Here is a 15143-nt window from a genome sequence, read left to right as displayed (position 1 = left end):
AGATCCGCGAATAAACAAATTTTTAGCTGCGAATATAGGAATTGGGTTACATTTTTTTACTCCGCGAATAGTGAAAACGCGAATGAAGGAAGCGCTAATAAGGAACTTTTACTGTATATACAAAATGGGTTTCGTAATGATTTTCGTTTCCTTTCCTTTTTATGCTATATACATGGCCGATCCTGGCAACGGGCGAAAATTGGGGAAAATCTATATAATTATATATACGCGTTCCAGTAATAAAAAAAATTAGCACAACACCACTGAAAATATTCTGTAGTTGTAGAAATATGGAGGACAGTATCTCGACAAGAACTTTACAATGGATCATGTTTTCTATTACTTTTATAATATTCTATTCTGAATACTTAATTTGTAATTTCCTTAAAACAGTTTCAATAAGCAATTTTTTCAAAATTTTTTAGTATACAGACAAGCATATTCGTTTACCTTCAGAAAACTTTTAAATTTCACTTCTTATATAATATTAACCTTCATTGTAATTTGTGTAATTATAAGAACAATCCATAATGCGGTTATGAAATTTTTTCTTTCTTAATCGTTTCGATTATTTTGCTTTTCACAATTAATTACGCTTACGGTTATATTCGCATCTTTTGACAATCGATACGCTCTTTAACAATAGAAATGTGGAAGCTAATACATTTTCGTTATAAATATGGAATACTGAGCAAATTTGCTTGCGTTCAATTCATTTTCGAACTCATACTATTTCAAGAGTTTCAACGTTTTTGTGACATTCATTATTCTGATCTTAGTTCTTCATTTCAAATCAGATTTAATATCAACCAAAGATTATAATATTCGATTCTTGCAATTTCTTGCTTTACCTTATTAAGTAATGCTCTCACAATACCATGACTATCTCAAGAAACATTTTGCTTAAACCAGGTCAATAAGGCATGGAAAATATTCATTCAAATGCGCTTTTTTCCAAAATAAGCAAATGCGCCATTTAACCCACGAATAGCCCACGCAAGCATAACTCTTCAGTCAGTATGTGGTAAATGCGTTCTTTTCATATGCGGTGGTCCAGTACCGTGTGGTGAAGTTTTTCTATGATATCGCTGGTTGTTGCAGCTTTTGACCGTCCAGAGAGCTCGTCGCCAGTCAATCTGGTACGTTTGAATTTAGCTGTTACCCATTAATAAGGAAGAAAGGATCATCTACTGTTTTTTGTGATGGAAAATAAAAGCGAAGGTTAAGAAAAAAGTTAATAAAAAAGAGGTGTCGATTTCAAAGCTGATGAATGAGACACAAGTCACGAAATTCATCCAAGTTTGTTCAATACATTTCTCAAAAAATTGAACAAAACGTTTTTCTTATATATGAACAATGTATATTTTTGAGTGAAAATGAAAATAAGAGGTGAATTATAGTGAAAAATACTTTATGCTTTCTTCTAAAAACCTGTTCCAGTTGGGTAAACATATATCAGTGTAGAAAGGTTAGATATAAAACGATGTGGTTCCTATTGTATAGAACTTCGATCTGAAGACTTATAAGCTACCGATGATCCTCTACAAATGTCTGTGCTATTCATTTACATTTATTTTATACTTCTTCAAGTTCAAAATTTATCCATCGGGCCGCTGAGATCTATGCAGAAATTTACTGTTCGGTATGGCTACAAAAACATTTTTTTATGAATTATTCAGTTTTAAAATGTAATATTTGAAGTATCTATGATTATTAGCTTTTGTTTGACTTGTGAGAAAAATACAAAATTATTGGTCTTATGTTGATGTGAGGGTTCAATTTTTTATGAATTGCTACTAATTAATTATTTTTAAGTTGATCGATGCTGTTTATTTCCATTTATTACTGTTTCTCGTTTTCTTTCCAATTCGCTCGCCAGATCTCTAGCCTCTTGTTCATGATTCAGCAGCACAATGTGATTTATACACTTCATTTTCCTTGATGATAATTTTAGTCATATTCTTTGTTGTTTTTTGAGTTTCTTTTCATTGTTTATATTTTCAAATTCTATTCCTTACTGTTAAAAATCATTTTATTTATTGAAAGAGAGATTTTAGGTTGAAGTTAAATTTAAATGTACAAACGATTTCAATATTTACCCTGATACTCTGTTTTAGAGCGCAAATGCTATCCAGGTCACGATATAACCATGTGTTGGTTTTGTTTATTTATTACGTTTGAAACAAATATTCTTAATTCTGTTTATTAAGATAATTTCAATATCGTTTTTTCACCTACTTTTTTCTCTACTAATTATAACAAAACTGAACAACTGTATATCAAATATAATGTAGTTGTATACAATTTCGATGATTTTTAATCTGTGATAACAAATGTAAATTAGAGATATTCTTCATAAAAATATTTCAATCTACTCGTCTTGAACATGAACCTACAAATTGATTTGCCTATTTTATGAGAAATTTCCTGATTCGCCGCCTGTATCCCAGGAAACAATTAGTAAAATAGACAAGCAGTTTCGCGAATTTGTTATGTGTGACGTGCTGTTTAAGTTTCAACAAAACCCACATATCGTATATCGAGTAAACGATATCGAAAAAAACGATAATTCTTCACTAGTCAGACTATCAAAATACGAGGATGACCCCAGAAGTACCTGACCTGACCTAGAGATGGCGGTAGTTGCTTCAAAAAGTTTAAAGACGCCACGTTGTTTAGTATTTGTTTCACAGCCATTAATATTGAAGGTTTTCAGTGAATTTGTACATATGGAAAAAATTGGTCATCGTTAAGTGACACAATATAATATTTGAAAGGCAGTAGTCCAACTAATATAAAAGCTGCATTAGATTCTACTCTGGGTGAAAATGCGCCCACGTTATAAACAGTAGAATATTGGGTAGCAGAGTTTAAACGAGTCCGTACGACCTGCGAAGACCAGCATCGTAGTGGTCGACCAAATGAAGTGACGACTACAGAAATATTGAATAAAATCCAAAAAGCTTTACTGGATGATCGTCGACTGAAAGTGCGCGAGATAGCAGACATAGTAGGTATTTCAAAAAGTGCGGTACCTAACATATTAACCAAAAATTTGAACACGAGAAAGCTGTGTGCGAGATGGATGCCGCGTTTGCTCACAATGGAACAAAAACAGCGTCGTGAAGATGTTTCCATCGAGTGTTTGACATTATTCCACACAAATAAAGCCGAATTTATGAGCTGCTTCAAGACCATGGATGAATCTTAGGTCCATCACTTCATACCCGAAACAAAATAACAATCAAAACTGAAAAGGAAGAACCGGCTCCAAAGACAAGGTCATTGCGTCGGTTTTTTGGGTTGCGCGAGGAATAATTTTCATTGACTATCTTGAAAAAGGAAAACTTATCAACAGCGAGTATTATCCGAACATCTTACAACGTTTGAGCAAGAATAAATCAAGTAGAAACGGCCACATTTGGCTAAGAAGAAAGTGTTGTTTACTCAAGACAATGTACCAGCTCACTCATTCATTATTGCAATGGCCGAAATTAATGAATTTAAGTTTGAATTGCCTTGTGCTTCCTATTCGCCACATTTAGCCCTCTCGGATTATTTTCTGTTCCCAGACTTGAAAAAATGGCTCGGTGAGGTGATGTCGGTAGTTAAGGGCTATTTTAAGGTTACGATTTTACTGGGAAAAGTTTATGGAGCTGAAAAAAGATTTCGTTTAAAAACAAATATATTTTTTTCCAAAATTTTTGTGTTTTCTTTTTCGGGCCATGCACTTCTGGGATAATCCTCGTATATCTATCATAATATTTTAAAGTTATTTTATCCAGTTCTTAATTAGAGAGTGGCCGTGTATCATGAGTCTTAATTTAAAACGGTAAACAAGCAAATTGAATCATTCCTTTACTCTGTTTATATAGTAATGAAATAAATTAGACCAGCCTACGAAAGCAAGTATGCCATGTGGGTAACGAAATAACATAAATATACCCAAGTACAAACAGAAACATAATTCAGACTTCATCGTGTCTGGATATTTTAAATACTAACATTTTCAACGGTACTTATCGAAATGTAACAGTTTTTCTTATTCAACTGATGTGAAAATATTGAATTTGAAATATAAATTTTTCATGTTACAGTTGAACGTAGAAGGAGATTTAATATTAACGACAGAATAAAAGAACTTGGTACGCTTCTGCCGAAAAATAATGATCCTTATTATGAAATCGTCCGAGATGTCCGTCCAAATAAAGGAACTATCCTTAAATCTTCAGTGGAATACATTAAGTGTCTGAAAAATGAGGTTTACAGGCTGAAGCAACAAGAAGCTAGACAAAAACAGATGGAATCGATGAACAGAAGACTTCAGTTGCGAGTACAGGTTAGACCAATTAATTATCTATCCACTATAAAATTGAAGGTAACTAATTGTAACCAATATAGTAGTGTAAATATTTAAGTATGCCTCAAAAATCGATTCGAAAATGTTGAAAGATATGCAAATATTTCATGGTTTTTTTTTTCAAATTAATATAATATTACTAAAATTTCTTGATTGATGGTATGCATCAATCTTCAGACACTTTAGGAATATATTTTTCTAATAAAATAAAGGTTGACCAGATGTCGAAACTTTTTATTGTTAAACCTATATTTCCATGAAAAATGGTCTTACATTTAAACATTTATGGTACGAATCTTTGAATAACAAGCCAACAAAATATACACACTTACGTCCAAGTTAATACTAGTTTAGGAACTTACAAATTACTACGAAGTAGTCACTTAAATTTCAACATGCAGCTTTTCTGTACATCTACATCAAGTGTCGAACATCCTTTTATCTTAATTGGTATTAAAGAAGTTGCCTCTAACTAAAATTCATTAAAGCATGCAATTTAAAACTATAATATTAACTAGCTTTGAGTCCTTTGTTACTTAACTTGAGTGTTTATTTCCCATCGGTACCGTGGTTTAATTAGATAATTAGAATAATATAGATGACTTGAACTCAACTTTTATTATTCGGGAGGGTCATTGTTCAAAAGGCAGTTAGAGTTCGTGATTGATCTGATAAGATTTAACTGTTTTGTCTTGGGTTTTTTCTATCGCATTTTTTCAACAGTTTTGGTTTTCGATTTTTGTTGCACCAGGGAGTGGCCGTTTACGCTTGATTCGCGAAAGCTTTCGTGGTAAGTCGGTTTAAAAATTACCTATAGGGCAGTTATTTTTATTTAACTACTTCTATATATTTTTATTTTGTTGTTAACGGACCTATATTTTGTAGTCATTTTTTCCAGTCTAGTGAGTTTCAGTGGTCTAATAACGTCTTTTGGTTTCCTACTCACAAATTGTTACATACGCCAAAAGTGTCAAAAATTAAAATGATTTTTTTCATCACCTTTTAGTTCCTTGGCCAACGTAGAATCAAATCTATTAAGGCAACGAGAAATTTTTATTTCCTTTATTTATCTAAATTTATTATATTTGGGTAGTGTTACTATATATTTAATTACAAAATTGTATCGGGATTAGGTATTCAGTTTTTTTTTTCAATTTAAATAATATATTTGATAATATAAGCTTAAAGGGTTCGTTCTAAATATGCATGCGGTTTAGTGATGAATAAATGCAAGACCAAGATCAGGTTTGTCTTGGTCGCACAGGGTCCACTCTTGGTCCTGTTGTTGGTCTTGCACCACAACTCTTGAAAGTCTTGCACTTTTTTGGTAGATTTTCATAGTAGGCAATTTTTCGAACTTAAAAATCAAAAATATAGAGCGCCCGAAATCGAAGCAGATGTTTTAATCTATAATCTATAACATTATCGGCCACTTTTTCATAAACTATAATTATAATGATAAGATAGATAAATGGTTTTGCTTAGAATTGAACAAATACAACGTTTTTTTTATTATAGTATCCAAAATACCAAATATCTAATTCTTATTCTTTTTAAACATCTTTTGTGTGAAGAACCCAGGCCAGGATAATGATTTCAGTTATCAAAAATTTCGACCCTGTAATTAAAAGTAATATTTGAACAAATAAAAGCTCCGCAAAACCGCAACAGACCTCCATGCTCGGTCTTAGTCTTGTAGTACTCGGTCTTGATCTTGGTCTTGCGGACCTAAAGCTGGTCTTGGTCTAGCTTCTACTGCCAGACCGTGAGACCAAGACTAATCTCTCTCATTATTATTGCGGTTTGATCTAGAGTTTCATACCAAAAAACATTCTCTAATTTGTTCACAAAACTGCAGTCTTCTATCATGATCATCTTCCAGTAATTCCTGTAGGACTATAAGTTTGTGAGGATACAATTTATATGTTCAATAATTCGGCATCATTATATATCTACCTGATAGAGATATTAGTATACTCGTAGCATACATCAATTGTCTATTTTTCCTAAGTCTTTGAGACTAATCTCTTGCTGCACTCGTAGTAACAATGAAATTTCTACTGTATAATGTGGAAACCCTGCTCTATCCATACATATTTGTTCTCTCTCAACTATGTGTTTTATATGTTTATATTTGTGGAGATCCTTTCCTTTGCGGACAGCGTTTTGCAACTCCTATACCTACGAGTCACATCGATCAAGATGTAGATACAGTTCATGTGGATATGATTGCATAGTGACCTCGACAGTATTATAGATATGGATTATAGTTTCTGGTCAGGTGAAAACGTATATATTAGACTTCTGAATGATTTTTTTAGAGACAGCCATATATGAATTTTTGCTAAAACTGTTCAATTTTGAAAACATATTTGAATCCATGTTTTCGTTCTGTTAATAAAGATAAATTAGACCAAACTGATATGAATATTTCATTTTTTGTGGTCTTTTTCATTCCGTCAGCATTAACATTAGCTGAAGTTACAATTTTCTAAACTTCTTCAGCATATATTGTTCCAAAATAAGTAAAAATCAATTTTAGGGAAAATTTGGTAGCTTTTATCAATTATGCACAATTTTTCTTAATGGTTCAAAATCAGATTTAGGAGTGGGTCTTAAAGTATATATCCGAAAATCATCAAGCAATTAGTTTTTTCCAAAAAGTATCCATACATCAAAATGTGATCTGAGTAAAAAATTGTTCAAATAGAGCAGTGTTAATGTCAAAATCAGCGCAAATCATATAAAAAAAAAACATTCCTGTTACTTTTATTTGGTTTAGAACTTCTGATAAAAACAAGACAAAGTACTTTGCTTGCTTTAAGTACAAAAAATGAAGTTTATCCTTCAATTTGTTTTCATCAAGAGACTTTATACTTACTAAGTATTGTATAGTAATTTATACTAGCGATTAGTGATAATATTGTAATAAGTGATGAATATTTTTACAGGAACTAGAGAGGCAAGCAAAATCTCATGGTCTTCCAGTATCTGACTTCAATTGGCAGAATATGCCGGTAACCTCACCACCACCATACAATTCATATAGTAACCAACAAAACCAGTCCTCAGTTGTTTCATTACTACCTCCAATTGTGTTACCAGATCCTTGTCGAAAGGTGAGTCAACATTATTTTGCAGAAGAATTGGAATCAACGGATTTTTTTGAATCGCAGAAGTTGGAAGAATTGAAAGTAAATAAGTAGTTATGTTTAATAATTAAACAACCAAATGGATATTGTTGTAGCATTGTAAACTCGATAGTTGTATTTACCGTTAGAAAATGTATTTTTAATTAAACTTTATTGTATCACATTCCGAGTAATAACCCCTTTTTAATAATGCATCTAGACCTCATTGTTAAACACACCTCAAATTTTTTTCATAATTTAGGACCATAATGGTGGTGTTAAATAATTTAAACCTTAATGTTGATTATCAGTTACCATTAGGTTCGTTAAATTAAATTCACGACCTAATCGTGTAAATACATACCGTTCATTAGTACGTGTTTTTAATCAAATCAACAAACCTTATACGTATACGAAGATGGTCCCAGAAGTACCTGTTCTGAGCTAGAGATGTCGATAGTTGCATGAAAAATACCACTGTATTAGAAAGTACACAATCTATACAGCATATGTCTCAAGATTGAGGACGCCACGTTGTATAGTATTTGTTCCGCAGTCATTAATAGTGAAGGTTTTCAGTGAATTTGTACACATGGAAAAAGTTGGTCATTGATTGTTAAGTGATAACAATATATTTGCTCGAATTACTTTCTGTTCCCAGACTCAAAAAAATGGCTTAGAGATCAAAAATTTTCCAACAATGAAGAAGTGATATCGGCTATTTTGAGGAGCTTGACGATTCTTATTATAAAAGGGTATCGAACTTCTTAAACATCGCTGAAAAAACTGTATTAAACTGAAAGGAGATGAAGTTAAAAAATAAATATACTTTTTTCTAAAATTTTTGTATTTTCTTTATTGTGCTAGGTAGTTTTGGGACCATTTGGTAGAATCATCATAACATTTGTCGTTGATACTTGGTGGTAGAATTAAGTTCAACAATTCCTGCATATACTACAACAAGATTTGTACTTTACAGATGCCAGATGTGATATCTGATGCACTTTCCGAGGCCTCTTTAAATCTGTCCGCTATGGAAGAAGGAATGGACGATGATGACCTTGTGTATGGTGTAAATGGAGATCCAATGTTGTCGTCACCTCATGCCTTACAAGCAGATGCTTTACTCGCTTCACCTGCGCATCCTAGTTCTGGAGATCCTCTCCTTTGCGAACAGCGTCTTCCAACTCCTACACCTACAAGTCACATCGATCAAGATGTAGATACCTTGGATATGGATATGATTGCATAGTGAACAGCAACAGTGTTATAGACTATAGATTATAGTTTCTGGTCAGGTGAAAACGTATATATTAGACTCCTGAATAATTTTTTTATAGATAGTTATATATTTATGAGTTATTGCTAAAACTGTTCAATTTTAAAAACAAATTTGAATGCATGTTTTCGTTACAAAGTTAAAAGTTGGCAAGAGAACTTAATAAAATTATCTTTTCAATAATTCATATGAACGTTTTTGAAACGACTTTAAAAGATAAAACTAAGTATATTTATTTGCGAATACTGTGTTGCGTTCCCAAAATATTGAATTATTTTAGTATCGTGTATTTGCAATTTGGATTTAGTATGTGTCAAACAATTACATAGAGAGTTCATTAATAGTAGAAATGACTATGAAAAAGATTTCAAATCATATGAAACAAATATTTGTCAGAGACACCATCTAAAAAGTTTCAAAAGTAAAATGCTACTTACAAAAAAATATGATAATTCAAAGACTTCAAAAATAGTACAAATAAAATATATAATCTAACTGGGCTTCGAAATGTGACAAAAATTTGTACATTTAGAGCTTTATCAAATAAAATTATTGCTATTGCAATGATCGTAAGCCACACTTTCCAAGAAAAATTTTATAATCATTATTATTTGTCCTCTCATTGTTAACCATTGAAACGAAATATTTGCCAACTAGATTATGAGCTTTTTCTAAGTGGGAATCTGGCAAAGCTAAACATCAAAGTGTACTAACTCTAATGTGTTCCGAGCTATCGAATATTTATGCCTTCATCATCTGGAAATCAATTACTTGAGATTGGCGGTGTGATAAATTTTGTAATATATTTTAAGAAAACATTAGATTTATCGACTTCAAAATATAATATTTAAATTACCTACAAATATCTACCGCAAATAAACTGTCATTTTTATGCTTACATAGAGATACAGGAAGAATGAAACATTTCTCTTGATATCGTTTGACAGGTAACAAAACGCTCAATGCAATGCTAGACGTGATACGTCTTGATCTAGCAAGAGCACATTAAGCTGAGGTGATTAAGTGATGTTTGATATTATACTTGCAACTTTATTTGGTTTGTTGTTATTTTCATTGCAATTTAAGCTAGAAATCTAGTTACTGCTAATTTAATAATTAACCAATTGTTAGTCGAATCAACCGATTGATTGGAGCACTTATATAAATCTACTTATTCGTCATCTATGGTGAATGTAAACCTCTTGATTCGTGATTTTTTTGTTTGCACTCTGCACTTGCCAGACAGCAGAAGAAGAAGTTAGGTTTGGTTAATGGCAGCAACAATGTAATCAATAGTGAAATATTTGGATCTTTCCAGAAATTGCATTTATTATAAGTTGTCGATCCGTGTAAAGCAGCCTTTAAAACTTCGTTTTATAATATTAGTGGAATCCTACACTGAAATAACATCATACGCTTATTATAGAAGAAAAATAGTAAATCAAAATATATTAACGCATAGTGCTCGTGATCAGAGTTGAAAACGCCAAAGCCTTGCATGTAACAGGATCGCATTTAAGAATAATTTGATTTCATACAGCAGATTAATAATATAAATTATAAATTATACGTAAGTTTGGAATAGATACAAAGTAGACGGCCAAAATATGGAACACACTTTTTTAAAAATTTAAAAATATGTGTATTGAAACATCAAAATAAAATCTTCACTTTTTATCTCAATAAACATATTTTCTTATTCCACAACAGATGGCATTGAGCTTCCAATGTCGTCAACATTTATTATAAGGGGCTCAACTTGCAAATCAATGACAATCTCTTTATTCTACATTTTGATTTCAACCTTTTCCTGGACATGTTGAATACACTTTTTGAACTTATCAATATTAAAAATATTTCTAACTTCAGAAAATTTAAATGTTGTATTTTCTGCTGCAACATATTGTTTCACATCTGCCCATATCAACTCAATGGGATTGAGTTCACAATGGTAGGGCGGTAACTGTAAAATGGTTTTATTTTGATTTTTGGCTATTTCATCAATAATGTTATACTTATTTTTATGCTCTTTGACAAATTCTAAAAGTTATGCCTTAACCATCGTTTCATCAAAATCGATATTTTTAGAAGTAAATCAAAATCGATATTCTTGAATACCTGCTTTCCTTGTAGCAAATGTTAAAATTTTCTTAATCTTCGTTAACTACTCTCAGAATTTTGTTCACTGTAAACCCATTTGACAGAAAAAATTTTGCACAATTCTTCTGATGATAATTTTTTTCTTGGATGGATACTTTTTTGGGTTTTCCACAGAATGATTAGCTCTGTACTCACGAGCGATTCGATACAGTCTTGAAGAAGATACTCCCGAAATATATGCTGTTTTGGAAATTGCCTCAACAGCAGGCTTCTCATCATATTCTTTCTAATCGTTTCATTCCTATAAATATTCACAATCATTTGTTTTCGATAGCGTTATAATGAATCTTTTTATCTCTTTTTTTAGGCGGAGTATAGCTAACGACAATAACTTCATCATCTGTATCCGTGTCAGACAAGGAAATTATGCAACAGACCGACCTTGTACTACACATAATCTATCGGCTTTTGCAGCAATGCGGCACTAGCCCCTAATACGCGGCTTTTCAGATGTGGTATATAACGGTTCCTTTAATTTAGACCATTAACGATGCTGCGCCGCGTTTCGCCCATGACATTCACGTGATGGTCATGCACTGATCATTGTTTTGTTTCACTATTTTTCTTTGATAAATAGTGTACCCATTATTCACAATTATAATCACAGAATATTTTTCTTATAATATACACAATAGACAACAAAAACAAGCAGGTGCCTCGATTTGTAAAATCATTAAGGTTAATAGCACATAATATCGAAGACAACAACCCTGGAAGGATCTTTTATTATTATATTACTATGAATAAATGTATTTTGATCCTATCACGCCTTTATTGGTGATCTTAAAATAAATTTACCACGAAAACTCCCCATAAAATGACGTGAGACCTCGTAACCACTAAAAGAGTTTTACAGCCCCTTTATAAAGGAAATAGGTGAGTTATTGTGAATAAATAAATAAACTTGTAGCTGTGGTGGCACACCTGAATAGTAATTAAAAACAAACAGAATGGAGATTGTATTATAATCCTCTAAAATAATAGATGTATAATATGAAAGCATATAATGATAGCTTTTGTTGTGATAATCGTATCAAATATTCCCAATGTATTCAATAATTACTCGAAATGAAAAAATAAACATATGAGACAATGTACAAAGATTTGATTTCACAAACTTATCAAGATCAACTAAATACAGGTGAAAGTTTAAAGTAACTTTGTTACTTCAATTGGCAATTTAAAATAAATTTCTATTTATTATGAATATTTGAACAGTTTGGTAGATTAACTTAAAACTACAAATTAAATAAATTCAAAAATCAATGTTTCTACATGTTCTGGAGGCTAATATATAAGAATGTGGATTGCGAAGTATCCCCTATGGTGTTCTGTTTTTCATTTGTCCAAACATTTTAGTCTCTTCTTTTTAGTAGCATTTTTAGAATACATAAAAAGGTATTATGTATGTCTGTCGAACAGTAATCACAATGCTGATTGGATAAATAGGTTCAACCTCAATCTATACACACAGGGTTTTTCAGCTTTAAATATCATACCTAATAATGCAATAATTAAATTCACTGTATTATGAATATATTATATTGATTATAGATTATATTTTATTCAACTGAAATGCCCTGTATCTTATTAAAGAGCGCTATTTACATCACCAGTTTTGATATTTTGCTAATTTTATTCAAACTATTATGTAGTAAAACTACGAAATAAAAAGCATAACTCCATATCATCAATTAAATTTTACATTTTGTATATTATTCGTTTTTTTTTTTTAGTTGTGTAATTAAAGAAAATCCAAATCGACGACCCGCAAATTGTATTAACATAAGTGTGATTTTTTTATATTTATTATATTGCTATTAATTAAGAATTAATGTTTATGATGAGTTAGTGATTTTTACGATCAACAACATATTTGAAACTCGACAGCGCTGGAACAGATATTTTCAGAATAGCGCTCTAATTTCAAAATTGTTCCATAATAATACCTACAATAGAATCCAAAATCAACTTGAAAAAAGTTTGCCCTACATTTTCCATAAATGTTGTTAGCCATTGTGAATAACCTATACCAGTACTTTTTTAGAGACAAATAGATCGGAACTGGATAATTACTTTTAAGTCTTTTATATTGTGCTTAGTATTTTAAATATTTAACTACATTTTTTGTTTTTACTTTTGTTATATGGCCATATGTTGTTAAGATGTTCAATTTACAATTTCTAATAGAAAAAGTTTATGGAAATTAATTGTTCAGTTCTGTTAGATGTATTGATGAATTTTAATATATATATATATATATATATATATATATATATATATATATATATATAAAAATATATATAAATTAGAAACGCAATAAGAATCATTTTGGTAGTGAAGATATACTCTACAAGTCATTGAAATTCTTGTAAATCTAAACAAGAAGTTAGGCTGCTACTTTGTACTTTATTATATCAGTAATGTTGTTAAGGTAACTTAAATGAAGTGCCTTTTTAGCTCAAATTTTAAAGATTCAATTTATTATTATTAGTTTAAAGAAGCCAAATGTTGTATTTAAAAAACTTTTTACGTTATGTGATTGGGCTTGTAATATGAAGACCACTGTTATTCTGTTTTAGAATTTTAAATATTGTTCGAGATTATGTTGTTTCAAATAAATTTATGAAATTATTAGAAATAGTTTTAATTCACAATCACAAATTTACACCAAGTGATAAGTAATATAAAGAATAAAATTGAAAATCTGTCTAAGAAAGAATTGTTATATATATATATATATATATATATATATATATATATATATATATATATATATATATATATATATATATAACAATTCTTTCTTAGCCAAATGCAAACGGTTTTGCTTAATTTTTTCGTTCAAAAGTTGTAATAAGTTCGCTTCCTACTCCTCGTTGTTAGTTTCTCCTTTTTCAAGATAGTCAATAAAAATTATACCACGCGCATCCCAAAAAACCGACGCCATGACCTGCCATGAAATTCTTTGTAGCCGGTGCTCCATTGTTTTTATTGTTCTTTTCGTTTTGGTTTGAAGTGATGGACCCACGTTTCCTCCATGGTTATGAAACAGCGCAAAAATTGGGCTTTATTTCTGTGAAACATTGCCAAACATTCGATGGAAACATCTTCACGATGCTATTTTTGTTCCATTGTGAGCCAACACGGCATCCATCTCGCACACAGCTTTCTCATGTCCAAATTTTCAGTTAATATTCGATAGACTGCACTTTTTGAAATGCCTACTATATCTGCTAACTCGCGCACTTTCAATCGAGGATCAACCAGTACCACTTTGTGGATTTTCTTATTTCTGGAATCGTCACCTCATTTGGTCGACCAGTGCGATGATGGCCTTCGCAGGTCGTATGACCTCGTTTAAACTCTGCTACTCGATATTTTACTGTTGATAACGAAAGAGCAGTCTCGCCCATAATAGAATCTAGTTTAGCTTTTATATTAGTTGGGCTAATGCCTTTCAAATATATTGTTATCACTTAACAATGACCAATTTTTTCCATGTGTACAAATTCACTGAAAACTTTCACTATTAATGACTGCGAAACAAATACTATACAACGTGGCGTCCTCAAACTTGAGACATATGCTGTATAGATTGTGTACTTTCTAATACAGTGGTATTTTTCATGCAACTATCGACATCTCTAGGTCAGACCAGGTACTTCTGGGACCATCTTCGTATACGTATAAGGTTTGTTGATTTGATTAAAAACACGTACTAATGAACGGTATGTATTTACACGATTAGGTCGTGAATTTAATTTAACGAACGAAATGGTAACTGATAATCAACATTAAGGTTTAAATTAATCGATTCGTAAATTATTCGACAATACCATTATGGAAGATCCCAAATTGTGCAAATATTTTGATCAAATACTCAAATAATATTATCGAACAACGTATTGCCCTTATATGGATTCAACCGACTTTTTACTCTTTTAATTACTCAAACACTATTACTAGGTACTCAAATCAATAGAAGAAATAATAGAGAATTCTTCACGAGTACTCAATTTGACAATACATGAAACTATGCTTAACAATGAGGACTAGATAATAGAATAAAGTATCCTCGTATATTAATCATTTAAATTTATTGGAAATTTAAGAAGCTTGTTACGTAATTCTGGTTATCATAATGTTATAATGGAAGTTTTGACAAAGGGGCGTCTCAAAAAATTTGGGTTTTTCTAGCAATCTCTATTAT

General features: G+C 31.1%; 1 protein-coding gene across 4 annotated transcripts in view; it reads left to right on the top strand.

Moving 5' to 3' along the window:
• The window catches only part of LOC130897146 (transcription factor EC), a 127340-nt gene extending 113769 nt beyond the window's left edge, over positions 1 to 13571 (top strand). For 3 of the 4 annotated variants that reach the window (XM_057805816.1, XM_057805831.1, XM_057805842.1), the window contains 3 exons: positions 4098 to 4339; positions 7312 to 7554; positions 8471 to 13571. In XM_057805816.1, the coding sequence (XP_057661799.1) occupies positions 4098 to 4339; positions 7312 to 7554; positions 8471 to 8743 (758 nt within the window). In that variant the 3' untranslated portion in view covers positions 8744 to 13571. The remainder of the gene's footprint in view (positions 1 to 4097; positions 4340 to 7311; positions 7555 to 8470) is intronic. The other variant, XM_057805823.1, reaches the window with a different exon arrangement.
• The last annotated feature ends 1572 nt before the right edge of the window (positions 13572 to 15143 follow it).

This window comes from Diorhabda carinulata, chromosome 1, assembly GCF_026250575.1.
Source record: "Diorhabda carinulata isolate Delta chromosome 1, icDioCari1.1, whole genome shotgun sequence".
In the NCBI taxonomy this organism is placed as follows: Eukaryota; Metazoa; Arthropoda; class Insecta; order Coleoptera; family Chrysomelidae; genus Diorhabda; species Diorhabda carinulata.
Note: the sequence above shows the minus strand (reverse complement) of the source record. Positions and strands in the feature narration are given on the sequence as shown.